Genomic DNA, 27324 nt, shown 5'->3' on the forward strand with positions numbered 1-27324 from the left:
CTTCCCCGCAGCGGGAGGCCGAGGCCCCGCAGGCCGCCCTGGCCCCCGCCTCCTCGCCTCGCCCGGGGCCGGCAGGGCGGGGACCCCCGCCCGAGGGCCGGCCCCGCTCCCGCGGCTGACGCCCAACCGCCGAGGCCGATCGTATCAGTGGGCCCCACCGCCGCCCAGCAGCAATCGCGCGAGGTTGTCGCGATCACGTTAATCGCACGGTGTCGCAACCAGCTTCCCCATCAGCGCGGCTGGCGCGGCGCCGCCGGCCCCTTTAAGGCGGGCGTGGGCGTGCCCCGCCGCAGCGCTGACGCGGGCGCGGGCCGCCGCTCCAGATCGCGCCGTCTCCCTCCCTTTCCAGATCTTTCTCGAACGCGCGCCGCCCGCAGCCGGCGCAGCCCGAGCCCTTCCGGAAAGTGCCGAAGCCGTACCCGGCGCCTGGCGGGTTCCCCGCCGGCCGGCCCAGCGCGCCTGCGCAGAGGGCAGTAACTGCCGGTTGGTGGCCGGCGCTCCGCAGTGGGGGAGAGGCGGGCGAGGAGCCGGGTCCCGCAGCCCAGACGGTCGCCGCTGCCGCCGTAGTCGCAGGCCGGCGGGGAGCGGGAAGCAGCAGGCGCGGCCATGTCGGTGGTTGGCATTGACCTCGGCTTCCTCAACTGCTACATCGGCGTCGCGCGGAGCGGCGGCATCGAGACGATCGCCAACGAGTACAGCGACCGCTGCACCCCGTGAGTACCGGCGCTCCCGGGCCGCTGCCCCCCGCCCCGGCGCTTCTCCCCCCGGTCGCCGCGCCGGCCGCCCCCTTTCCCTCCTCCTCCCCCCCCCGGCGTGCTGGGTTCCCCGAGGCGGCCGGGCGCCGTGGGGCGGGCGGAGCCGCGGGTGTCCCCGTCGGGCCTTGTCCTCCCCGCGGCTTCTCCGGCTCCGGCGGCGGGGGAGGAGCGGGTCTCCGGCGGCCGGCGCCGCGATCGCTGGGGAGCCGTGCGCGGCCGGCGCTGCCGGGCGGGTGCCCGGCTCCGGGTAGCGCAGGGGTGTTTCCAGCGGGCGCGGGGCAGGAGGCTCTCCGAGAAACCCTCGCCTGCCCCCGGCTGCCGGCGGCCGTGTCCTTGCGGTCCCGCGATGTGCCGCGCCGCTCCGCGGGCACAATGGGGGCTTTTCTGTCCTTGTCGCGCTTTGGCTTGGCGTAGCAGAGATCTCGGGTAAGCGCATGTGTGCCCCCAACTCTACAACGCTTGCCCAGGGCTTGAAGCGCTTTCATTAACAATTTTGCGACGGAGAGCGGGGAGGAGGAGGTTGATTCACCAGGGAACAGGGAAGCGGCGCGGTGAGTCCTCTCTCCTTAAACCTGTTCTCACTTGCATCTGCCGGCCCGGGAATACCGAGGTCTTGCAAGCAAGGGGGGGGGCAGCGGGCAGCGTCCGTGATGATGGGATACGCAAGAGTAGGTGGAGATTGTTCTCTTCGGTTTCTATGGGATACGTCCAGGATTTTTAGAGCTCCATCTGTGCATAATTTTCAAGGAGGACGCAGGAATTCCTGTAATACTCATAAAAATCAGGTTTTGAATGGTGATTCCTTTTGTAAAAGGAATTTGTAGCCAACAGCAGAAAGCTGTTTCTGCGATGAGAGGCCGTAGCAACTTCAGCATTGCTGTCTTTCTCATCTCCAAGAAACATAGGTTTTGTTTTGCTTTCTAAAAAGTTTTTTTTAAAAGTACGGGAAGTTGAGCGCCAAAATGCATCCCGTCTGTATTAATGGGAATACTTTTTAAAATTCTTTTTACTACTTAGAAAAATATACTTCTCACATTAACTCTCAAGAAGGCGTTATCCTTGTGCACGTTTTATGAGAACTGAAATTCTAGGACCTTTCAGATTCTGTGCAAGGAGCCCCCTGACACTGTTGCCCAGAGAATCCTCAGGCAGCTGCAGTTTCCTTCCCCCTTATGAAGAAGAGCACTTCCAATTCTTAGCTCTTCTTGGAGTGCATTCTTGGCAGGTAGGCTTCACGTAGGTTTCCCTGTGTTTAACATTTTCCACATTAATGTCTGAGTAACTGTATTTTCAAGACATTTACGAAGTGATTATGAAAGGAGTTTAAAGTACAGTTAGCAAGATAGTGTCTGGAGTGCACAGATACCTAAAGGCATTAGTTATCTTGCTTAAAGTGACGTTTTTCCTGGCTTTCTTCTTCCTTTTCTCCAAAAAGTAATATAGGAGAAAGTGAGGAACTTCCTTCCTAATGCTATTGTTTTGAGGCAAACCAAAAAAGTAAATAGAAATTGAGCAGGTTTGTTACTGTTATGGAAGTTTATCATAGTAACTAAACCTTACTTCAAACAGAATTTGAGTGATGTAGGCAGATCTAACTCTTAAGTCATCAAAACTTTTCTGCTTATTACACACAGCAACACAGTAAATGAACTCTTTATTTATCTGTTCCTATAGAGATGCTTATGTCATTTAGATACTTGAAGTTAGCTAATGGTTAACGTGGATTGGATACGTCCCAAATACTTGGGACTTGCTCGCAGAAATACGAAGTGTTAATGTTTGTTGTGCCTGTACAACGTGGTATAAAAATACCTGAACTAGCTCTGGACAAGCTAGTACACTTTCAGGTGCAGTGTGTTGTTATTAAGCCATGTAAAGATACTGGGTTAGGTCCTAAAGATAGGACAGTCCTGGCTGTGCTCTACAGGGCTAATTGCTCTTTCTGGGCAAGGCTAATTAGCGCAGCCGGCTTCCAGTTTCAGAGCTGGTTCAGGTATCTGTGCAACACTGCTGTGAGCAGTACAGTGGTAGTGTAAGCATACGTCGGTGCTACAGGCAAAAGTAGCGTGGACTTATAGAAGATCTGTAGTATCGCAATTTAATACAGTACCCGTAACTGATTAAATCTAGTGTGGCAGTTGTTAAAACATGCATGTGATCCTTTATTGTTTGCCTAAAACCTACATCCTGTCATCTAAGGCACAGGATTGTTAGCGTTTGTAAAGTGTGTGTCATCTTTGAAGCTTTAGCACAAGTATTTTAGAAAGAAAGGAGAAAGATTCTGCCACGAAGCCGTCCATTTCAGTAGAACTTGTACTTTTTAAGGCAATTGGCCTTAACTTCTCTTTGGATGTTAGAACTGACACTTGGCTTTTTCTGAACTGGGCAAAGTCTGTTGTACGTGTTTCTAGTGCACTGGGCCTGTTAAACTCGTGACAAATGGCCCTTTCAAGTGCTGTGCCTCACCACTGTGGTTTTGTGGAAAAACAGTTGATTGTTGATAGCTCATAATTTTTTAGTAACTTTTTTCAGACTATGTGTAATTAGCATAATCACAAACTGTAATTAAAATGATGAGGTAGCATCTTCAAAACAATGCAGGGAGAGGATTGAATTGTCCTTCTGGTGAAGGGAGTTGCTACCTGTAGAAAAGTCTGTGTACTGCTGAAAAGCTGGCTTCAGAGCAGGCTGACGGTACTGGTGGGGGAGATGGTTCGGTTGTCGCACTAGTATCCGTGTGGTGGATGTGCTTCCTAAAGGACTGCCTTGGATACAGCTGAAGTGTTCGGAGCCAAAGAGAGCACGTTTTATTTTTTGACAGCTCTGCTTCCCAGCCAAGGGAGGGAGAAACCATCCATCCCCTTGTGCTGGAACTGAGTAATTGAAGCCAACCATGGCAGGAACCCTGGTGGGCTCAGTAGCTACCGACCCGATGCTTCGTGCTCTGCATAGGGGTATTTGCAAGTACTGCTCTCTGTCAACAGAGTCAAATTCCCACACTGAAGAGGTGTGATACAATAGCATTAGCATGTTATTACCCATAAAATAAATGCCTTGTAAACTATTTGCAGCCTTTCTAAATTGCTCTTTTATCTGACTTTTCTTAATAATTACAAAGTATAATTGGGAACCGTTGTGTTAAGCAATATTAAAAATTGTAAAAGCCATTTGCGAAAGCTGAACTACATATTTGAAAATGTAGGGCAATGCATTGTCTGTTTGCAGCAGTTAAATCTGGAGAAGGTTTTGCGTGTTCGGTGTGATGTTATAGCAGAAGAGGCTGCTAGCTAATACTATCAAATTACATACAGTGCCCTCATTGTGGTGATGGTGGAGAGGAGGCAGGAAGCGATCTACTATGCTGACCTTTATGCATTCATTAAACAATTAAATTTGAACCATGTGAAATCCATGTTGTATCTGTTATTTACTACTGAGCGGCTGTAGCCAGATGATCAGTTCCCTTTTGGGGAAAGAGTTCTACTTCAAATCTGTTGAGCGAAGGTGTGGCGATAGTAATTTGCAAAAAAAAGAAGTTTCCAAAGGCAGTAGCGAGGTGGCCAGGTGGTGGCTGGGGACCTGGCGCAGCCTTTGCTAGAGCCAGCGGCGAGGCCGAGAGGGCTGCTCGCTGGAACCCTGAGAAGAAGCAAGCTGCAAGGGGCTGTGGACTACTCTAGAGCTTCCCAAGCCCTCGGTGGCCGGGAGCTGTTCCCAGGCATCTCCCCTCTTGCCTGTTTGCGGTGTGTACCTGGTGGTCTTCCGTCACGGGAAGCGCTCAACAGTTTGTAGAACTGGGCTGTTCAGCTACCTTGGGCTTAGGTGGGGTTTTTTATTGTTGTCTTACGATTATTGTTGCTAATGGCTCTTACAGTGTGAATGTGGTACTGTCAGACTTCAGGGTTGCTGAGTCAAGAAAACCTGACTGGTAAAGTTGAGGTGTTTAAATTAAATGTCACAGGCTTCTTTGGTTACAAGCTGTGGCCCAAAAGCAGCTATTAATTCCTTACCTTCATGATAAGATCTGTAGAACACATAAGCTTTTAAAGAATTCCTTAAATGCAATTATAGTGAAAACAATTGTGGTTGCTTGCCGTTTCTAAACTAATTTGCAAAGAACAAAACAACTAAAATTCCACTGCGAGTTTTGTTGCTGCATGCAATAATGCTGTTAAATACCACATCCATATTCTGCTACTTTAATTTTTGTGGGTGTTTTAAAGTACCATGGAAATATTTTATGAAGTTTTCTTTTAAAGCTCAATTTCTTTTTCTTTCTGTTTTTACTTAGAGCATGTATATCTTTAGGATCCAAGACACGGGCCATTGGGAATGCAGCAAAGAGCCAGGTAAATGGATCAAAAACTCTGGTATTCCTTACCTGAGTTGTCTTCTGTTGACCTGTGGGAAGAAAAGTAACGAATAAACTTGATGTTCTTCTGGTTTAAAGTAAATTTTCTACAATAAGTGTACATTTCACAGTAATAGTTACTGCTTCAACAGTATATTCCCTGTATTAAAACTGAAACGGTATTTCTGCATTGTTTTGTCATTCAGAGTAAAAAATGGGAAGAAACAGAAAAGCTTGTTTCTTTCCCAGTAGAAGACTCTTTTTCTTGGTTGTTCATGACAGCAAGAATAGAGTTCATACTTAAATCTCCACTGGGGGTGGGGAGGAATACTGTGCTTAGGTTTTAGAAAAGTTGAAACTGAAGTTGAACAATGGAACTTTGTTATAGATACTGGCTGTTGCTTATAATGTGATATGAATACACCTTAGTAATTTACTGTCTAAATTTGGAACTTTGAACAGAAGTAAATTTTCTCTAATCCTCTGTAAATTCACTTGCAACCTAGGAAAATAACCTTCCTTTGGAAGGAAAATATGTAAAAATTCATAATAGCCAGTGTATCTACGAATTCAAAATGGATTTCTTTGCATCCATGCATCACGTTAGCATTCCTTCCCCTTAGTGTGGAGTGTAGGTAACTGGAAATTTGTCTGGCGTATATAAAGCTAAGAGAGCCCACCAGTAGTACCGTGAGCAGTCAGCGTATGCAGAGACTCTACCACTTTCTTTCTAAGCAACTTTATACTTTTTATCTGAGCTCAACCCCTGAACTTCACTGGTGAGAAGGTGTCCTGTCAGTACTCTTCCCAGCTATGAAGCTTGCTATTTAGACTGGTAAACGAGACTAGTTTATCTTGGAGAAGATCACCCTGGAGTAATTTCTTTTGATAGCTTAAATATTGTGTTTGCTGGGATTTGTTTGTTCTGGTCCTTTTTTTACTTAAAATTCTGTCCTTGAAGTAATTGGGTTGAAACACTGATGAGAGAATAGGTGTGGGGAGGCTTTATGTCCAGATGGGATCTGAATTAGGGGAGAACTTTAAAGGAAGTGAAATATGTTCATTTGTTAAAGCTTCGTTTACAGTTAATGTAGGTAATAATTTCATTTGTTCCTGCAGGCAGGCATTGCAACGATATGTAATATGATCTCAAATATTGTGTACTGTATCAGAAAGCTCCTCTAAAATAAAAAGTGCAGGGAAAATTGGTGGTAGCAAGCTAACGGATATTAAAGAGGGAACTAAATTTGCAGTTTTTTTTTTTAATGGAGACCATAGATTAAAAAATAGTTGCTTCTTTCTCCCCCCCCCCCCCCCCCCCCCCCCCCCCCTTGCTTTCCGGTAAACGTGTGGGGCTTGACAACGGGTCTTCAGTATGTGCATTAAGCCCAACGTAACAAGAGTTCCTTTCTGGATGGTCTTCTGTAGTCTGTATGTCATGGGTAATTAAAAATAAACTATTTTTTCCACAGATTGTCACAAATGTAAAAAATACAGTACATGGTTTCAAAAAACTGCATGGAAGAGCTTTTGAAGATCCTTACATACAAGCTGAAAGGGCCAAACTTCCCTATGAACTTCAGAAGATGCCGAACGGCTCCATAGGAGTAAAGGTGAGTTAGAGCTTTGTGCCGAATATCTCTAGTGCTGGAGATGAACACTTTGGACCTTAACTTAACTTGAACTTAACTTCCTACTTGAACTGACTTGTATTTTCCCTAAGAAAACTCTAAATAATTTTTATTCATTTTGAACAGAAATGCCAGGTGATACCAGGTACAGTAAGACCTTTTATTTTTCAAAGAGCCTGCCTTAGCATAGTTTTGCGATGTTTCTCATTTCTCCTTGTAACTCATTCACTTCTTTAAATGTTCAGGAAGATCTCGAATACTCGCTCTGTACGACATACTCGTGTCTTCTGGTAATACAGTAGTGTAAAAAAGGTATTGCAGTCTCTCACACAGGTGTGCTATAAAACCGTAATAGCTCTCACCCCAAAAAAGGTTAAGCTTGTTTCTTTCACCTTCATTAAAATTGACTGTAATAAATCCACTGTTACTAAGAGATGAAGAACGCTTTATTCCCTGCAGTAGCATCTGCTCAAGTCCTGTACTTTCTCAGAGACGTCTGTTGAGGTTTCTCATCAATTGTTAATACAATTTCTATAGTCACATTAGTAGCTTTTCACCTTACCGTACTAAATTTACCTTCAAATACATATAATTACGGTGTGTGATTGTAAGTCTCATATGAGTTTAGGTCTTACAGACATGCAGAGACCAGAGTTTCAGGGAAACAAGATAATGCTCTGAAGATGTAATCTGAGCAAGCTATTTTTAATTTGCTTCCAAACTAAATGGCTGGAAACTGCTGTTCTCAAAGTTCAGGCTTTCTGCCTTCAGTCTCTGAACGTGTCTTTCTTCTAGCATTTTAATTTGGATCAGGAGTGCATTTCTGAAGCAAATCTCCCAATTATCCTTCCAGTGCACTTTGGGTTGCTTTCTGGCGGGACTTTATACCAAAGAGAGTTCCTTTTGTTCTGTACCCCTGCTCGTATCATACTAATTGCCCGTGTAAATATAGCTGCTGCTCATCTTTCTGGGTTTCTCTGCACAGGAGTGTTTGGGATTACTAGGGAGACGGCAGCCTGTCAGGAATTCAGGATGTAGAACCTCACATGAAGGCTGAAGACTCAGATGTGTTTCCCAAGCAGGGCAGGACTGTTAGAACTGCCTCGTTTGCCCCTTCCCTGCCTTATGTGCTTGAGTGACCCTTGCAGGAAGCAAATGTTCCTTGGGTTTTCTCCAAAACTCTTGTTTTTAGCTCATGTTAGGACAAGTGTGATTCTATGTTCATTATGCATTTTCTGATTGTTTTTTTTTTTTTTATTAAAAACTTCCCAAACAAACAAAAGTCCTGTAGCTTTGTGAATAGCCCCTTGCGATAATGCAGCTGTTAAGGTTTCCCACAAAACAATTTTCAGCTAAACTGAACTGTTACAATTTGTTGTAGGTAGCACAAATCCATAGCATCAATTAATACGGAGAGTTATTTGTGTCCAGAGTCTGGTGTTAAACTTGGGTCTCATTGCTCAAAATTACAAAAAAATGTCGAAGTTGCACATCTTACAGAAAAGTTGAGACGATTTATTACAGAATTGCAATTCTCTGTTTCAGGTGAGATACCTAGATGAAGAGAGACTGTTTGCAATTGAACAGATTACAGGAATGTTATTGGCCAAACTTAAAGAGACTTCAGAAAGTGCTTTGAAGAAACCAGTGGCAGACTGCGTGATTTCAGTAAGTTGTAATATTATTGCAATTCTTTCTACAGATAACTTTATGTGAGCTAGTACCATTTATGCCATGGTGCAATGGTAGGAGATAGAAGTAGTGGATAGAAATCACATCCCCCCCAAAAATGGGCCTGTTATAGTTTTTTCCAAATGAGAATACTTTTGTAATCATGTGTGAGAAGATGGAAAATTTAATAAATCAAGAGTGTGTTTTCAGAAAGAACATACTACTTAAGCTGATCCAGACTGGCGAACTCCAAGTGCTGCATATAGTAGTCGTGATTACTGTAGTTCCTGTTATAAATGCTTACACATAAGTCAGTTCCCATATTTTCCTCAGTTCCAAAGAACCTTCCCACATTCATGTTGAATTTCTTTGTTGTTATATAGTTGAACGCGGTTGGGTTGTAGCATAGTTGAGAGTTGCCTGAATTTTATGGCTCTGAGGGTCACACTGGCAATTTGAGAAGCCCAAACTACCTGTATTTGTTTGCAAAGGTCTCTTTATTTGGCTGGCTTACTTGTGTTGGGGTTTTTTTTAGCTAGCGTCCTCACCCACAGCAGGGGAGTAGGGGGGAACTTGAAGACAAGAGGTTTTTGTTCCTGATACGAAGTCTTAAATGTCTGCTTTTCACATTGTGTTTGTTTACTGCTTCGCTTCTGGTGAGAAGCCTGGGCATGAAGTATTGGGGTTACCCCCTCTCTGTCAGACAGACATGGGAACTGGAAAGCTGTATACTTCAGCTGTTGGAAATCTGCTTTCATCTTTATCCTTGCTTCCTTATGGTATACAAAGACACTTACAGAGAATATCTGCCACACAAATAAGGATCCTTGGTAATACACCACAATGGTAGCTAACGAAATACACTATGAATGTAGTTCCGTGTCTTAAGCTTGACTGAAGATAACGGCAACTGATTGCAGCCAGTTTCTAAGTGGGCTCTGATTGTGCTTTAGGTATTTTTGGTGGAACTGAGTATTGTAGCGCACTGTAAGCTGGCACTGGGGTAGAGGTGATTAATAGCTGAAAAATGGATACGGACTCAGCTGTAACACAAAGTTTAGTTCAGCACTAAGTTTAGCTCTAGCACCACTGTAGTGCTTCTGCAGTAATTTACTTTAGGGCTATGTATGAATATTTATTGTGTTGACTTTGTGCTGCACAAATGTTTTCAGAAACTGGTAATGATTTTAAGATCAAAGACTCATCAGAAGAATCTGACAAAATGTTTTCAGGGTTTTTTTGGTGCTTAAATCTACTTTGTTTAAAACAACTCTGGATGTCCCTTCATTTTTGTCATATTTTGAAATTTTAGTTAAAATATGCACTGAAACGAATTACCTAGCTGTTTTATTCAGAGTGCCGTATTAATCTGAGGTTAGCTTAGAACAGTTTATTGTGGTATTGAAATTTATAGGGTTGCTTAATGGGTAAGTCTGACTTCTTAAAATTAAAAAGTCCATGTTTCATAATATCCTATGTAACTATTTTTTGGAAACAGGTACCCAGTTTCTTCACTGATGCTGAGAGAAGGTCTGTAATGGCAGCTGCACAGATCGCGGGATTAAATTGTCTGAAGCTGATGAATGAAACTACAGCAGGTAAAGGGCAGCAAACCTTTTTTTTTTTTTCTTCCCTTACCCACTCAAGCTATTGCATCTGCGAGGGTGATGACATACTCCTGTTACATAATTGGGAGCTCGGCGAAAAAGCTATCCGGGCCAGTACTGCCCAATCCAGCTTGGAAACTGGAAGCACAGCAACTGTTTTGGTGGGGTGGTGTTCAGCACTTAGGAGACATAATGAGAGCTTGGGTTTGCTAACTTGAATACAGTGCCACCTGAAAATAGCTGCTGTGCTTCAGAAATAAAGCTGCTATCTGTGCTCATCTCTCTGCTGTACTGTGGAGCGACGGCAGCTGTGTCAGGAAGGCCTGAGCTAGCTTTACAGTCTCTTAATGATCCAGCTGGGGTGTGCACCTGACCTAAATTCTCAATTGTTGTGTTAAGTAATAGTGCAGTACAGTATTATCAGATGTAACCTGCATCTGTCTGAAAGAATACAGCAAATAACCTTATTTAACATAGGTGTGTAGTGGGGTCTTCTAAATTTTCTTTCCAGCTTACTGGAAGATGGGTGTGCTGGAGTAAAAATAAATCTCATGGAAGTATTAGAGAAATACCTTTTTGTCATAAGCTAATATTTATTTCAAGTGAAATACGTTGAAGGGAAACTTTAAAATGTGTAATGCAAATATTTTTCATTTTTGACTACTTAATATGTATGCTTTAAAAGCTGCTTCTACACAAACTGCATTTTTATGGACCTTTTTCTGAAAGCACACTTGCTGGTCATGTTTAGAAACAACTTGAACTGTATGACTTTTCAAAATATGCAGGTCAAGTCGAGCATAAGTCTGTGGGATAATGACAGTTTAAACTTGTGGCAATCCTGTCCGTTGTAGCATTGGCACAACTGTTGTTTCTATAAAATAATTTGTTTACTGCTCTCCTCTGGTTTTGGTGAATTTAGGGCAGAGTATAGAAATGCGTTACGCTTCATGGGAACCAAAGTTGGAGTCATTTAAACCAGTGATTTTTTTTTTTTTTTTTTCTTGATTTAAATTCTCTTTGCTTTTAGAAGGTCTCGGCCAACTTTCCAAATGAGCGCTGGTGTTGGAATCTTAGATTCCTATAAACTAGTCTTCTAAAACATTTTTTATCTCTTGAGCATGCTTGAATTTTGCAAAGCTGAGCTGAAAAGTACTGAAAGTAAGGCATTTGAAAGGAGAGGTGTAGGCATGAGACTTAATCTGTGCAGTTTCACAAATTACAATGTTAATTTGGCTACAAGCAGAACTGAAAGAAAGGTCTTGCTTTAGTAGTGTTAAACCTTTACTTGACATCTGTTTCCTCTCTTGACAGTGAAAAATGTGTTTTAAACGTGTTAACTTTCTTTGTGATGAGCTGCTTTATATATGAACAGTAATTCTTAAACAGAAGCAAAAATAACCAATCTGATAAATCCTGGATCTAAAAATGTCAATTGATGATGCTACTGAGTTGAAGTTAGTGCTTTGATGGTGCACAGCATGCAGTTGCTGTTGAAAAGAGATGTTAGGTTATACAGAATACTTAAATGTCAATTATATGAATGAAGGTGAGGTAATTTACTAGGAAAACTGTAAATCATACAGTAAGGAATGAAAATAAAGAACATGGCAACTCATAACGGTCTAAAAGTTGTGACCCTTTTGACCCTTATGTTCTATTTGAGCTGAGTAATGGAGGTGTAAACGAGTAAAGAGTACTCTACTCTAAACAGTAAACATGGGTAGCGTCTGTCTTTTGGAATTGCTTTTAGTGCATGCTCTACAGTTGTATACAGCTTTCCCTTAACTTCTGCGGGTTGGTGTTTTTCAGTTGCATTAGCCTATGGAATATACAAGCAAGATCTGCCAGCCTTGGAAGAGAAGCCAAGAAATGTGGTCTTTGTAGATATGGGGCATTCTGCGTATCAGGTCTCAATCTGTGCTTTTAACAAGGGAAAACTGAAGGTAATCTTTTAAGTCATACAGTAAAATCCCACATTCCTGAAGTATTTAATTGAACAATACTCAAAATACTGTTCTGCGGGAAGATTTTTTTAATTTTTTTTTTAATTAAGTAAATGTCTATAGCAAATATTTTTGAAATGCTGAATGCAAAAACTTTTGTGTTATTTTTCTGGCTATTTCAGCAAATCAAGTTTTATAAAATGCAGAAATGAGGTATCCCAGAGTGTGTTTTGAAAAGTGCTTGACAATGAAGCATACTGCACGGGTTTTGTGCCATTTTATATCACTGAAATATTTGCATATTCTGGTAGTCTTACAAGCATTGTAGTTGTGCAACTGACTTATCTATGGGAAATTGTTGAACTTCCTGAATTGCTCTATGATCTTCCCCCCCGCCATCCATGACCGTTCAAAATCTAAATTCAGCAGGCCGTGAAGTAAAACTGAACAATCTTCACTTCCTGGTTTGGAGATTTCTGTCTGTCCACTACTGATGGCTGAATGTTTTTGTAAATTTGTCTTTGGTAGCAAAATGTAGTCATCTGAAGTCGTATGGAAGATGATAGCGAGTTTTTCTGTTTTGAGCAAATGAGACAGAACTAGTAATAACAGCGTGACAAAATAGCTTTCCTAGTCTGCCTTTTCTTTAGCAAGCTAGTAAACTGAGTAGGGGCTGCAGCGTGGTAGGTGTGACAGTATTTTATTTAGGGAGAGCAGACACTAAATAATTGACGAGTGATCTTTTTAAGTTGTTTTATCTGGCAACTGCATAGAAGATGGTGAGAAAACCGCAAAGAATTTTCCCCTATCAAACCTGTTTTTAAAGGTGTTAACTTAAAAAACTAGTGTCTGTATGAAAGCTATCCCTATATTTAAACAAACATCGTCTAATAATTTTTAATCTTTGTTCTTTCACTTCTGTGCAGGTCTTGGCTACTACCTTTGACCCTTTTGTAGGTGGTAGGAATTTTGATGAGGCTTTGGTAGATTACTTCTCTGAAGAATTTAGGACGAAATACAAACTGAATGTAAAAGAGAATCCCCGAGCGCTGCTACGATTGTATCAGGAATGTGAAAAGCTAAAGAAGCTTATGAGTGCAAATGCTTCTGATCTTCCACTCAATATTGAGTGCTTCATGAATGACCTTGATGTCTCCAGTAAGATGAACAGGTACTGTGCGTTATTTTCACTGAAGTGCAGTGAAGTGTGGTCTTTAGGCTGTCTGGTAATGCGAAACGCTCTCCCTGTTCCTGCAGAGCTCAGTTTGAGCAATTGTGTGCAGCCCTTCTGTCCAGAGTGGAACCTCCTCTAAGAGCAGCCATGGATCAAGCTAGTAAGTAGGAGTTAATTTAGGTACTACTTTTGGTTCAAGAAAGTAACTAGTAATCCAGTTATCCTAGATCTCTTTAATGATTATCTTTTTAATATATTTTTGTATTTATTAGAATTGCAAAGCTAAGTACTGAAAAGTTAAATGTAAGTTCCATTCATATGCTTGTCATATATGCATGATCCCATTCCTGCCTCATTTAGTGCACATATCACTCTGCAACCTTAGTTTATTGACCCTCATTCACCCTGTGTAATGGAAAAGGTTGGCGCTCTGAAAGATTATTTTTTTTAAAACCACAAAACAACCAAACCAAAACCACGATGGGAGAAACTATTATTCTTTACTGCAACTGTTTGGCCGGCCTGTTCCATATGTGATACATACATGTCCTCACTGACCTGAGAAATTGGCAGTATATTCTTGAAATAATTTATCTGAAGCATGTGCAAATAACTTTTTTTTTTTTTTTTTTTTTTTTTGCCTAATGTAGTATTATATCTGTTACGCAGGAAAAGGTTTTACCCCCAATTCCAGCATCTTTAACTAAAAGAAAGGGAAGAATTCTGCTTATCTTGTGACTCGGCTAGATAGCTAATACAGGAAGTAAGAACCTGAGTAACCGCTGAGCAGAGCTGTTCAAGGACTGACGGTTGTTTGAGATCACTTTATACCAGTATCTTGAATTCAAAATTAAAAAGTTACCCTGCAACCACAGTCTAACATTTATTATATATTTTTAGTTAAGTGTTTTGCTTTTCTTTTTTTGGCAACCAAAATTAAACCAAACATAAAAGGAGGTATATTTGGGTTTCATTTTGTTCTTGTTTGGGAGGGATGAGTGTTGTCCAGTAGTGCAGGGCTGCCAAAGAAAACCCAGTTACACACACTTGAGCTTGTGCAGACCAGAAAGGGGATGCACGTGGACGATGCATTTTAAAGAACAACTGTCCTTACTGATGCTGGGCTTCTGTGTTTTCCAGGATTATGCAACTAGAAAACGTTGTAGCCTGCAGGAGGGACAAAGAGTTTGAATAGGACACATCATAACAAATCTGGTTTTAAAGATCTTGTTGGCCGTTGAATATATTCAGTGCTTGTCACAGTGTCTAGATGATAAGAGAACTCTGTTTTTTTTGGTTTTTTTTTTGGCTGTCCAAAGACAGCTTTTTGATATCTTGGCGATAACTTAAGGCCATGCACTCTCTCTTCTAGAACTTCAGCGTGAAGATATCTACAGTATAGAAATAGTAGGTGGGGCTACTAGAATTCCAGCAGTGAAGGAACAGATCTCTAACTTTTTCTGTAAAGAGATAAGCACCACGCTAAATGCTGATGAAGCTGTTGCAAGAGGCTGTGCCTTGCAGGTATAGTTATTGAAATTAAACTTCAGTATTGCTTCTTTAACATCATGTACTAATGAAATACAACTAACCGAAAGCAAAAGGTACTATAGCTGAAACAAGATGTAGAGTCTTACTTGTTCTTTCAACAGTTGGTGACAGTGACCATGTCAGAAATGTATTGCATTCCAGTGTATTGCATTTGGTAACTTGCTGCTGTGTCATGTTAGAAGGATGGTCTTGTTAGAGACCCGTTAAATTTGATGGCCCAAATTGCACTGTTCAGTTCTGTGTAGTCAGTTGGAAGCTTTGCTGGGTGTCTTTACTGACAATCACTGGGGAAGCACCATCTGATACTATTACTTTAATTTAGTTAAGCCTTTCAGTTCAAATAACTTTCTGCAAAGCACGGGAAGTTTCTGTTAAAACTTCTGGGATAAGCAGGACCTCCATGTGACCTACATGAATTGTAGCCTTTTTGCACTTGGGTTTTAGTTATTGTACTTGCTGTTTATTTGACTACGTGGATATAATAAAATCTTGGTCTTTGTTTTCTAGTGTGCAATTCTTTCCCCAGCTTTTAAAGTGCGTGAATTTTCCATCACAGATGTTGTTCCTTATTCTGTAACATTAAGATGGAAATCATCTTATGAAGAAGGAACAGGGTAAGTTTTATGGTGTCTACCAAAATGTGTGTACTTGCGTATATAAAGAAAAACGTTGAGCTATGGGAAAGGCCAGGCTTCGGACTTTGAACCTGTCATCCACTCAGAACAGTTTCCATTTTCTTGTTTTGCATTATACCTCTTGATTTCTGATTACTGCTTAATAATAGGAAATAAGTTTAATTAAAAAAATGTTGGTGTGAAGTTGCTTAATTTTTGGGAAGTGTGACATAGAATGCATAGTCCAACTTTGAGACCTACAGGCCTTCAACCTGCAACTCTTGTCATAAACTGACTTAAACTACATTATTTAGCTGCTCGGTTAGCACAGCTGCTGATCATTAACATAGCTTGATTTTGATTACCCATTGTGTTATGCTCAGTGGTTTAACCTTAATTGATATTTTATGGTTTTAGGGAGTGTGAAGTCTTCAGTAAGAACCATGCTGCTCCATTCTCAAAAGTAATTACTTTTCACAAGAAAGAGCCTTTTGACCTGGAAGCTTACTATACCCATCCGCATGAAGTGCCTTATCCTGACTCCAGAATAGGTAAGGACACGTGAATAAAAACCCCATACCCAACTTGTTGATAACGGGGAAAGTGGTTCTCCTCCTTTTTAAGATACGTTACTTCCATATTTCCTAGGTTATAGAACAGCCTAGGTTCTTTAGAAAGGCTCAGCACAGTCGTCCTGGATGCAATGATCAAACAGTATTGACATTTTCTTTTGGCAGTCCTAAAAAAATCTACTTTCTTCATTCTGTCTGTCTTCACTGTTTCTGAATGCTTTAAAAAAAGTTGGTACAGAGAGTTTAGTGCTCTAGTGTCTGGTTCTTTCAACCTCTATAAAATGGATAAGGATCTTATGTGCCCGCCAGCCTGGATTTTTCAAAGAAATCAGATTGAAGGACCTGTGAGCACTAGATAGTTATCTGTCCAGACAGGTATCTGTCATGTCTCTTTGTGTTAATCTGAGAACATACAAAATAGGCAGTTCCTGAACTTAAGCATCTGTAGTAGAGTCTAAAGCATTAGATGGTACGAGTAATTTTCCTGGTAGCTAATACTACCTTACTTTAAGTTATTAGTAGACTCCTCAGGGTCTTTAAACTGAATCACAGTTTCCTTTACTGATTTATGAATCAGATATGAACTTGGTGCTACCTGTTTAGCTGTCTGTGCAAGAAATTTGTCATCTTTAGGGAAGAACATTTTCCCTTACACGTGCACAGCCTGCATCATTTACACTCAAACTTCCAGCAAGTTGCAAAATAAAGTATTGATGTCACTGCTTCCAGAAGCCTTGATAAGCACTGTTCATTCTCCAACATATGTAGTGCATCCATGTTACCAAATTCAAATAGAATCTTTTCTCTCTGTTAACATTTTATTTTTCAGGGGGAAGTTTGAGTTACGTGGATGAAAGAAACCATTCGAGATGAATCAGAGAAATTTCTCTAGTGTGATGGTTAGAGAAGGCAACAGAGACGTAGAACACCTAATAAAGTGTTATCTTGACTTTTTTATGAAATACAGATAAAGCAAAAACATCTTATCAATTATCAGTTAACTGACAGTAATTGGGGAACCAGGTTTTAGTTTATCTAGCTGCAGCTTACATTGTAGAATTGACAACTACTTAAATAAAGTTACATGAAGTTGCTTTTTAAATTAACACCCTTCAAGGAATGTATTTTACTTCTTTTTTTTCCTCTTTCACTATTTTTGGAACAATAATTAAAACCATCTCTGTTTTTTCAAGGGCGTTTCACTATTCAAAATGTTGGTCCCCAACACGATGGTGACAATTCCAAAGTGAAGGTTAAAGTGCGCGTCAATATTCACGGCCTTTTCAGCGTGGCTAATGCTTCTATAATAGAGAAGCAGAACGTAGAGGGAGATCACAATGACACGCCTATGGACACTGAATCATCAAGTAAGAACCAAGGCAGAGATGATGAGCTGGTAGGTAAACTTATAAATATCTACACTCCTTGTAATTCTGACAAGAGAGCCGATAATTAGAGATGGAATCATAGTGTATAGTTTTTGACAATTACTACTTCTCCACCCTTAAATTATTTCTTCAGTTATGTAACGCATTTCTTCATGTTTATTACTGAAGTACTGGTGACATGTGGCACTAAGAAAGCAAAAAAGAATGTAAAAGCAGATTCTAAAGAAAAAAATGATTTTTTCAGTGTTCTTTACCATCTCTCTACCAGTCTTAGCATTATCTAGTGTTGCTAGCAAACGGCAGCATATTTAATGAGATCTATTGACAAATGAATTCTAAAGGTTGGGTTTTTCTCAAGTACTACTTTTTCATTGGGTAAAAAAAATGTATGGTATTTCTTTATATATGGAAAACTTGTTCTTCATAAACATTCTTCCACTAAGAGCACTTCTTTATGTGCTTCAGTGTTGGTAGTTCTGACAAACTGGCTTGTAAGCCCATAGGGGAAAATTACTGGAAATAAATGTGCAACAGCTTTGTCATGAATACTGAGAAATTAACAAAATTATGTTCTCTCATCCCAGTGCAAGGAGGATCAACTTTCTTGATAGCGCACTGCATACTGAAAGTAGATCGCTGAGAGTAGTGAGGCGCAGCTATTACATTTGATGCTGTAGAGCTGAGGACTGGGTGCCAGGGAGCGCTTTGCAGCTGGGAACGACATGCCAGCGGTGGCCTTGGCAGCCTTTCTTTTTTGCTTGTGCCCTTCTATAGCTTGGGATCTTGGGATTTTGGTTATGTCACGGCTCACAGGGGAGAGAGATGATAGCGTAGAGAGAAAGAGGATAAAGCAGTGGGCATCTGCTGCTTCACACTGCTGCTGTCTTTCGGACGTTGCAGAGCGCTCAGCAGAGCAGCCGGTCTCGCAGGCTGTCAGGCATACTGAGAGAGGGCTTCCTTAGGGGCAGTAAGGTTGGACAGAAAGCAAACGCTTGGCAGCTTTATTTAGAGGAAGGGGTGAATGAATTTCCTGTCATTATCTTTTTAAAATTTGTCCTTAGCAGCTTTTGCCGCTTTAGTTGAATATACTACAGGAATTAAAGCAAGAGGTTACACAAGTAGCATTACATAATTGATGCAAGCAACTCCTTAAATATTATACTGCTTTCCAGGAATTTGAGCGTATTTGAAATGCCAAACACGATGCAGTTCCTTGTGGACAAGCGCACTGCATCTGATGTTTGTATACAAGTGAAAAACAGTTCAAAGTGACACAGCTGGCGTTTAGCGTAACGGGCGTACTGCACGCGGAGGTTACTGAGATGGGTACGCTGTGTTCAGTGCAAGAGCAACCACTTCCATCCTCAGGCTTTCAGTGTGTGGTACTTCCATTCATCTAACACATCTTCTGTTTTACAATGGTGCCTGTCAGCAATTACCTTTCATTATTGAGGATGATACCCTCGACTCTGAGGAGGAGGTTTGTGGTGTATCTATGTATTATTTCCCCCCTCTAGCTTTTCTGTGTAGGCAAAAGAGTTCCTTCCAGTTGTGGCCTTTTCTGTGTGAACAGTAAGAACAGTAAATGAGGATTTTTTTTTTTTTTTCCCTACTCTGAAGTGACAAAACTTAAATTTGGTAAAAGTAGCCTTCTTGTTTTCAACTGTTATCATTAAAAACTTGCTGAATCAATGAACAAAGCTAAACTGCAACATAAGCACTTGCGCTAGAGTTTGAAATCCTTAAATAACTTTTTCTTGTATTTCACAGAACTAACAGTAAACTATTTTACATGCATATGTAGTCTGTGAATGCACGAATCTTAGTTCCTTGTAATGGAAGTAATTTTGGACCTTTCAGACCTCTGCTACAGCTTGTTATTTATTGATGCTCTGGATGGCCGAGTATGGGAGTCATCCTGAAAACTTTAGACTTATCCATTACAATGTTATTAAAAGGTTTTTTGCAGTGATGACAGGGAATTGTATTACTTAAACTAAATCACGTGATCAGCACTAGTAATTAGTGATGTCTTTAAGATCCTTAAATTTAGAATAAGGCATTGGTGAACTACAGATAAATTTAAGTGAAACTTTCTTAATTTTGGGTGGCAGGGAGGGAAGACAGTTGCTCATGTGCTCCAAGAGGCTACTACAGAAACTTTAATTTTTATGGTCTGATGAGACATGCAGGTAACAATTACAATGACTAAATTACTTCTGCTTTGGATTACAAACCTCAAAGTTCAGGTGAAAAATGATACGAGGTCAAAGTTCTGGCTGTTCCATAGAGAACCTATTGTTATTGCCTGCGTTGGTGGTGTGTTTCTAGAATGTTCTTTGCGTATATTCTATGTGTATTTATTTCTAATTTAAAATGGAGTATTCACAGGGCTTAGTGTAATTCTTTAATAGGGGACAGACGGCACCTTCATAATTATTTCAGGGGGGACAGGCAGAATAGAATTTCCGTTTGAGAAAGATATGAATACAAGTACTATACGAAAATGCCTGTTTTAAACATGGTGAATCAAAAATTCTTGATTCTTAAGTCCTTATAGTATCTGTGATCTACTGTAATTGACGTCAGTCTTCAATTGTACAGCAAACCTTTGCATTCAGTTATGTAACTCTCTTTCTAGGATAAAATGCAGGTTGATCAAGACGAAGGTATTCAGAAAAGCCAAGCCGAACAACAGAACCAAGCAGATGAGGAAACTGAAAATGCAGGAACCGAAACAAAAGTTTGTATTCAGTATTGATAAGGAAATGTAATGTTGCTTCCCTTACACTTTTTTTGCCCGGTATTCTGAAAGTCATTAATCTTGCTGGCTGCAAACATGGGACTGCATTTAGAGGAGTACAGCTCTATTGAAATGGTTACGTTAGGAATCCTACCTTAGCACTTGCATTTTCAACACGGTATATGATTAAGACTTTGAAGAGAGTTTCTGTTAACACAGTTTTATAGTGAAGATGGAACCTAGGGAAACTTAGGAAACATTATGAAGAAGAACATGCGGTGCCTTCAGCTTTTGAACAGGTTTTCTCAGCAGCTCTTCACGTTATATTTAAAGAAATTAAATTCTACCAGTTTGGTTCAAAACTAAGGTAGTGGTGATTCTAATTAGTCCTCTGCTATTCAGGTGCTTTGTTTACATATGATTAATTTGTAGCTGTCATACTAGATTCATTTGTCTCTCTCTTTTGAGCATAAATGTAGTAATATTTCTACTCTTGAAAGTTTCTTAATAGTGCACATCTTTTAATAGGCTGCTTCTGGAGACAAGCAAGATCATCCAGCCCAGCCAAAGGCTAAAGCAAAAGTTAAGAGTATTGACCTACCTATACAGGCAAGCCTCTATAGACAACTGGGACAAGATCTTATCAACTGCTATATAGAAAATGAGGTAAGCAGCATAAGCAGATGACCACTCAAATTAATGTCACTGTAAATAATTATCCAGAGAGCATTTGCAACCATAAACTTATTATCTAATTCAGAATTCCTTGGGGGTTTGTCCTGAATTATAAGGGGTTTTGTTTTGGTTGGGTATTTTTGGAGAAGTTAATCAGTTTCACTAGACTTAACTACGCAGCTGTCTGAGTTTGACCTCTTAGCCTGTCATTGCACAAAATATCAATGCCGTTCTTAGGCAGGAAACGCCTAGGATTGATTGCCAGTGAAGGCTGCACAGGATGTTACAGGAATGTTAATTGTTATCGACTGACCTGATACTGGTCAGGAGTAGCATTTGCATGTTTTTTTGGTGCTTTACAGAAGCTATGTCCTTAGTTATATCCCATTTTTGCCCTTCAAGTCCTACGTCGGCAGGGAAGTATTACAACATGTAGAAAACCTGCCTTTCAGAGGATCCCACCAGCATAAGCTCCCCCCTGAAAGATGGTCAGCCTGATGAATAAAACACGAAATAATTTTTGTAGGGCAGAATGATTCCTAGTGACTTCCAAACAAGAGTCAAGGCTCGTCTTGCCTTCTAGTCCTGTCTGTGGTGGTCAGATCATAATTGATATCAGACCCATTTATGTTGAAGCACTTGCCAAACAGCTTCCAAATAGGAACTCATATTTTGCCCTGTTCCATTTCTGCCTGCAGTGAAGATGATTTGCACAAAGGTGAAAATTTTAATCCGTAATTGTGAATTAGCAAGCTTCTGCAAAGTTTTGTGGTACAGTTCAAAGAGAGTAATCATTAAGCTTGACACTTGAAATGCTTTTAGTTTTAAATAAGCTTTTCTCCGCCCTAGGGGAAGATGATGATGCAAGACAAGCTTGAGAAAGAAAGAAATGATGCTAAGAATGCAGTGGAAGAATATGTGTACGACTTCAGAGACAAACTGTGTGGAGTCTTTGAGAAATTCATCACTGAAGAAGTAAGACTTGCCTATGTGTTTCAACTGTTGGAAAAAAATTCCTTTGTATTTCTAAGTTTTGAGTGTGGGTTATGCGGAGGCTGCAGGGGTCGCTTGGATTTGTTTTGGAATATGAAATGGATCAACTTCACACAAGTTAAGTTCAAAAACTACGCTTACGCTTGACTATTTGACATGCAATCAGGCAGAATTTTTTGTCTTGAAGTTTCTCAGTGGCAAGGAAAGATTCTGGATGCAGGCGGAAAATAAAAATCCTATGGTGGGGGTAGGAAAGCAGGACAGATCACCGTGAGCTTCTACATGGCGCGAGTGGATAGGAATAAAATGAAAATGAGCAGAAATGGAGTGTCTGTAGCTCTGTGTTTTATTGTCGAATTTCATCAACTTATAAACATGATTCTTTCCCCACTTAAAAGTCCAAATAAGGGTGATGAAGAAAGCTGTGTACACTGGGCTTTTGCAAAAGCAGTATTGAAAGAACACTTGTCCTATAATCATTTCTCTGTAACAGCCATCTAAATAAAAGTGGCTGGTATACAAGCAACCAGTTGTTGAAATGACAAATGTCCAGCAGCAGTTTGAAGGTCTGCTCTCTGGATTACCTGGTCATCAACCCAGCACGCAGTGCAGACACCCTTCCAGTATAAACTCAAGGGTGTGAGGCTGTCTTTCCCATACCAGTTTCAAAACACTCTCTTACATAAGTTATGGGGATAGATAAGATCTTTATTTCTGAATAATTAAAAATCTTTGTTTATAGCCAATAGAGTCCAGTTACAACAATTTTAACTTCAACTGTATATATAGTTGTCCAAATTTGTCTGTTCTTCTTCCATCCTGCTGTCAGAGAACCTGAGAAGCAGAACTTCCCATGTAAAGATAATAGGCAAGACTGTGAAGAGATGCATGTACTTGCTTATAAAATCAATCCTGAAGCTTCCATAAACTTCACCTGCAAATCGGATTGCTAGGGCTGTCCTGCCTCTTACCATTCTGTAAAATCTTGGCTTTGAAGTCTGTTAACTGCTGTTTTCCTTCACTATCACTTTGAATATTTTAAACTGATGAAACAGTCTTTTTTGAGTAGGGGGGTTCTTTGTGTGCTGAGGGGGAGAAGTCTCATTTGTCGTGTTCCTTTCTGGACTAGAGTATCCCTAACTTGCTTCATAGGATTCTAACAAGCTGGCCCTGATGTTGGAGGACACAGAAAACTGGCTTTATGAAGATGGAGAGGACCAGCCAAAACAAGTATACATGGATAAGCTCCAGGAATTAAGAGTAAGGTTTTAAGTTACTTTCTAGAAAAACAGTGTGTGTGTGTTTGGAGGTGGGGGCATTTATGTAAATATAGATGCCTAAGTAAGCAAAGCTCTTTTAATGGGGGGGGTGTGTGCATACTCGTATGTGAGTTTTGTAAATCCATTAACTTTTAAGTATGGACATTCAGGTTGTATCTGGATGAAGTTTAGTTGTGAAATGAACATATTTACAACTAGAAATACAGCTTGTTTTAATGTCAGTTGTGCTCCTAATTTGAAAACAGTCAAAATGAAGCAGACTGTCACCAGTGACAATAAAACTAATTGCTATGGGAATTTTCTGTCAGTCTTGTTAGAATCTGAAAGAGGCTTTTGAGTAGTTTGACTGCTCTCCCAGGTATTTGGAATTACACTCCAGAATAGATGCTCTGGTTTTCCTGTTTTCAGTGGTCTTCTATAGCTCTATCATAAAACTGAATTTTTGGTCTAATATCCAATGCTAAAGGCTGACGTGTGCTTTAACAGTAGCTTCCACTGTATTATTTGATTAGTAATGACAAAGAAACCTTAAATGCTTCAGATTTTAATAATCTCATGGGAAAATGTGAATTCTCATGAATGACTAGCTACTCTGTTTGTAGGAAGTTTGTCTCTAGCTCTTGGGCTCCAACTGTTTTCTCTCAAGTCAGATTTCCTTTGGGGGAGGGATAACTGACAGAAACAGCAGTGTAGATCCTGGCAACTGCCGCCTTGCCTGGAGTACCAGTGTTGAAGAGAAGGGAAAAAACAGACAATGGATAAAATGTGATGTTTTCAGATGAGCTACTTTTTAAAATTAAACCATCCATGTAAATCCTGTCTTGTTTCTCTTCTGAATGCATTGTTCCAAATGCTCTTTTTGCTGAAAATAACTGCAAAATACTAAGCCTAATAAGGACAGGCACTACTCCTGTGTTTAAACTTCTGGGCTTTTTTTTGTTGTACTAAAGCAAAATGCAAAGATTACGCTCTTGAATGGGTGAGAAAAGGAGTTAAAGGCAGCCTTCCTTCCAATGCCATGTTTTATTCAGTAAACTTGTATTTTGTCAAGATCTTTGTGCTTCTGTTTCTAGAAATTTGGACAGCCTATTCAGGAAAGATACATGGAACACGAAGAGAGACCAAAAGTTTTAAATGAACTGGGAAAGAAGATTCAGCTCCTTATGAAAGCAGTAGAAGCATACAAAAATAAGGTAGAAGCCAATTATTTAGGGAATGAACTATTACGGGTGTTTGAGTTTGGCTGTAGAGTTTTTTGTGTTTAAAAAAAAATCCTATAGGATTACCTGTTAAGCAGCTTAAAATGGCTGTTGTGCTTCTGCTCCTGAGAACTTGTAAAACTGTTCTGGATTGCTGGCAAAAGGGGTTTCTTCATGAGAACACAAATTAAATGTGGTCACATTTTTTATGGTGACTTGTACCACTTGAAATGGGTATCTCAAGTTATGGCTGTTACCATTGTTTCTAATACTTACAAGACTATCTATTGGGGTTAGTTCATCAAACTACAGTAAATCTCAGGTTCTTTCTTTTTCTTGCAACTTCATTACTAACCTGCACTTCAGCAGTGTGCACTTAAGAGCAGAATTTCAAATGTCTAAAAATAACATCCTGTCTTGTTCTACAATCATTCTTCATACTAAATGCTTGTTAAAAACTGTTTCTATCAGGTTGTAGCAATGTTATCCTATTTTATTATGTGTCCATGAAATTCTTAATTGGGTGAGAAGCATATATTAATTGATGATACGAATATCTCTTTCCTTAGGATGAAAAATACGATCACCTAGATCCTGCCGAGATGGAAAAAGTTGAAAAATACATTAATGAGGCTATGAATTGGTTGAACAGCAAAATGAATGCCCAGAACAAACTAAGTCTAACTCAGGATCCAGTTGTCAAAGTGGCAGAAATACTGACAAAATCTAAGGTAAAAAAAAAAAAAAAAGTACCTGTTGCATTCTAGTAAGTGTTTCTTTAACAAGATTTTGGCCTCTGTGTTGAGCTAGAATACTACATCTGCAGAGATTTTAACGCCATGAAAAGATCCATACAGAGGGAGCAGCAGTTTTATCAGTCTTCAATTCTGGCTCTTGATCTACAGCAGTACCTCTGCATAAGCCATTCTATAACATATCCTGAGTTACAGCACCAGGCTTGCTAGAAAATGGATTACCATATAGGCTTTTAACAGATCGGAAGCTCTTTAGCTGGTGAAGGGTTTTATTTAAGTTTCTAGACTTGATAGAATTGAAACGTCTAGTCCTTGAAAATTAAATTCCAGGTCATTAAGACCCAGAAACAAATTTGAGACGTTCTAGTTTAATGCCACCAAATGAACTTGCTCTCTCCCTTCTGTTACAACTAGGAATTGGATAGCTTCTGTAATCCCATTATATACAAGCCCAAACCGAAGATAGAACCTCCCAATGACGGGCAGTCAAAAGCTAATGGTGAACACAATGGACCAGTGAACGGACAGAGCGGTACCGAAACGAAACCTGAACCAGCGAAGGACAATTCTCAGCAGACCAAACCACCTGGAGAAATGGAAGTGGACTAAATCTTGCATTTCTTTTACTGAATTAAAATAGTGCAAGTAACCACAGGGTCCATTCTTTTTGTCTGGTACACACCTCAGATGTTCAGTTATTCTTAGCCAACCTTCTGTCATTTGTTGCTGAGTAGTTTTGAAAGTGTTTTATATTAAGTACACCTCTGATGTTCGTTTTCACTGATGCTGCTTATGTGGAGCTTTAGCCAAATGTAGATTGTATAAGTCAGTTTAAGCTTTCCCAATATATTTTATATCAAACATACAGAATTGATATATAAATGGCAACAATCTACCTTATTTAAAGCTTTTATTGTGGATAAACCTCAGCTCCTTTATTCAGGAAAGGATACTGTATTGCACTACTGATGCTCAAGTGTAGATCTAATTGCATCTTTATTTTGGAAAAATATTGGAATTGAAGTGGCAGAAGTTGTCACTTGAAGCACTGACCTTTTCTAGTTATTGTATTGTTATAATTTAAATATTAAAATAGAGGTTAGTTGGCATACTAGTCCATCGTGTTGATGTACCATGAGAACTGTACGGGCTTTTTCATATAAACTGAATAATACAAGCTTAAACATTTTTTAGATTCCCATCCCATTAACAATCTTAGTTACCAAATGCTAGCATAATGGCTCTGCCATGTGCTGAAATTAAGTGAATGGTCTCAGTGCACATCGCTGTACATAACGTACTGTGCTTACGATAGGATGATGCTAATGAGAATAGTATGAAGGGGTAGAATAACAAGGACTGTTGCATAGTTTTCCCTTGAAAATGTCTTACTGCACATGTTGCTATTTCCACTTATTTTGTTTCGAATGAAATCTACATCTTGATCACATCTTGTGCTGGCAGGGAGAAACAACAGAAATTGCGCTGTGCGAGCTGGATATTAGCACCCTGATTTTGAGGTTGCTTAAAAGCTATTTGTTGCAAACTTGAAAGAAATACTGAGAGCTTACTAAAGCCTTGGTACTCAGCAGATAAACCTTTTGGTCAAGGAGATAAACAAAAGAGCTTACAAACTGGATATTATTACCCCAAAGATGGAATCTACTTGATGAACTTGCAGAGCTCGCCAATTATCTTTTGGTCATTTAGTTGATCTAATGAAAGTGTCTATAATGTATTACACAGTTGAGTCGCTGTTTTCTTTGATACATCTTGGACATTGTCAAGGTCCAGTGTACATTCATATATTCTGAATGTTTCTGTCGGTCACCAAGGTACTGTAGCACTTGTTAGAGCAAGTCACTTTTCTTCTGACTTCAAACAACTCTTCTATTACCAGAATAGGAATGGGCTACTCTTAACTACAAAAAGTGGTTTCTTAGTCAAGTCAGCATAAAAGAGACTGAGATTAGTTGCAGTGTAACACTTCACTGACTTGAACTCCATTGCAGAAATGCATTTAGGTGTGCTGGCATTAATTGGGTGTTCCTGCAGCAGTTCTCCTGTACAAGCTTGTTGCTATTGTAAAGAAGTGAAGGGTCATGGTCTTGTTTCTGGCTTTGGCAGCCATTTTATCTCCAACCATGCCCTTCGTGTTCCACCACTGTTCATGCTACAAAGAGTAGTCTGTGACCCAAGCTAGAGCTGGCAGAGGTGAACTACACTCTTGGATACCTTTGCAGAAGGCGGCGGTATCATTTACAGCTGTATATAAACCTGCTGAACTAGCTCAGAGTTGTATTGTGACTGATGCACGTACTTTGCTCTACTGTTCCTCCTCTACACAATCAGGTGTGGATGGTCTGGCACCTTGAATTTACATATTTAAAGCCCTTGAACAGAAACTGAGTGACCTTGAAGA

The 27324-nt window shown here is 40.3% G+C and overlaps 1 protein-coding gene across 3 annotated transcripts; it reads left to right on the forward strand.

Annotated features, from left to right (window-relative positions):
- The first annotated feature begins 296 nt into the window (after window positions 1-296).
- Window positions 297-27324, forward strand: HSPA4L (heat shock protein family A (Hsp70) member 4 like). 3 transcript variants are annotated; one of them, XM_082316495.1, is made up of 20 exons: window positions 297-713; window positions 5044-5101; window positions 6576-6716; window positions 8280-8402; window positions 9904-10003; window positions 11825-11958; window positions 12885-13129; window positions 13216-13292; window positions 14505-14656; window positions 15191-15297; window positions 15715-15848; window positions 17063-17265; window positions 18690-18737; window positions 19899-20000; window positions 20529-20666; window positions 21525-21650; window positions 22821-22928; window positions 24022-24141; window positions 24717-24878; window positions 25317-27324. In XM_082316495.1, the coding sequence occupies exons 1-20, from the start codon at window positions 607-609 to the stop codon at window positions 25509-25511; spliced, it is 2580 nt and encodes an 859-aa protein (XP_082172621.1). In that variant the 5' UTR covers window positions 297-606; the 3' UTR covers window positions 25512-27324. The 3 variants fall into 3 exon arrangements, with proteins under 3 accessions (XP_082172621.1, XP_082172619.1, XP_082172620.1); XM_082316493.1 differs by lacking the exon at window positions 18690-18737 and having other exon boundaries at window positions 300-713; window positions 25317-27322; XM_082316494.1 differs by lacking the exons at window positions 297-713; window positions 18690-18737 and adding an exon at window positions 998-1306 and having other exon boundaries at window positions 25317-27323.

This window comes from Platalea leucorodia, assembly GCF_965183815.1.
Source record: "Platalea leucorodia genome assembly, chromosome: 6".
In the NCBI taxonomy this organism is placed as follows: Eukaryota; Metazoa; Chordata; class Aves; order Pelecaniformes; family Threskiornithidae; genus Platalea; species Platalea leucorodia.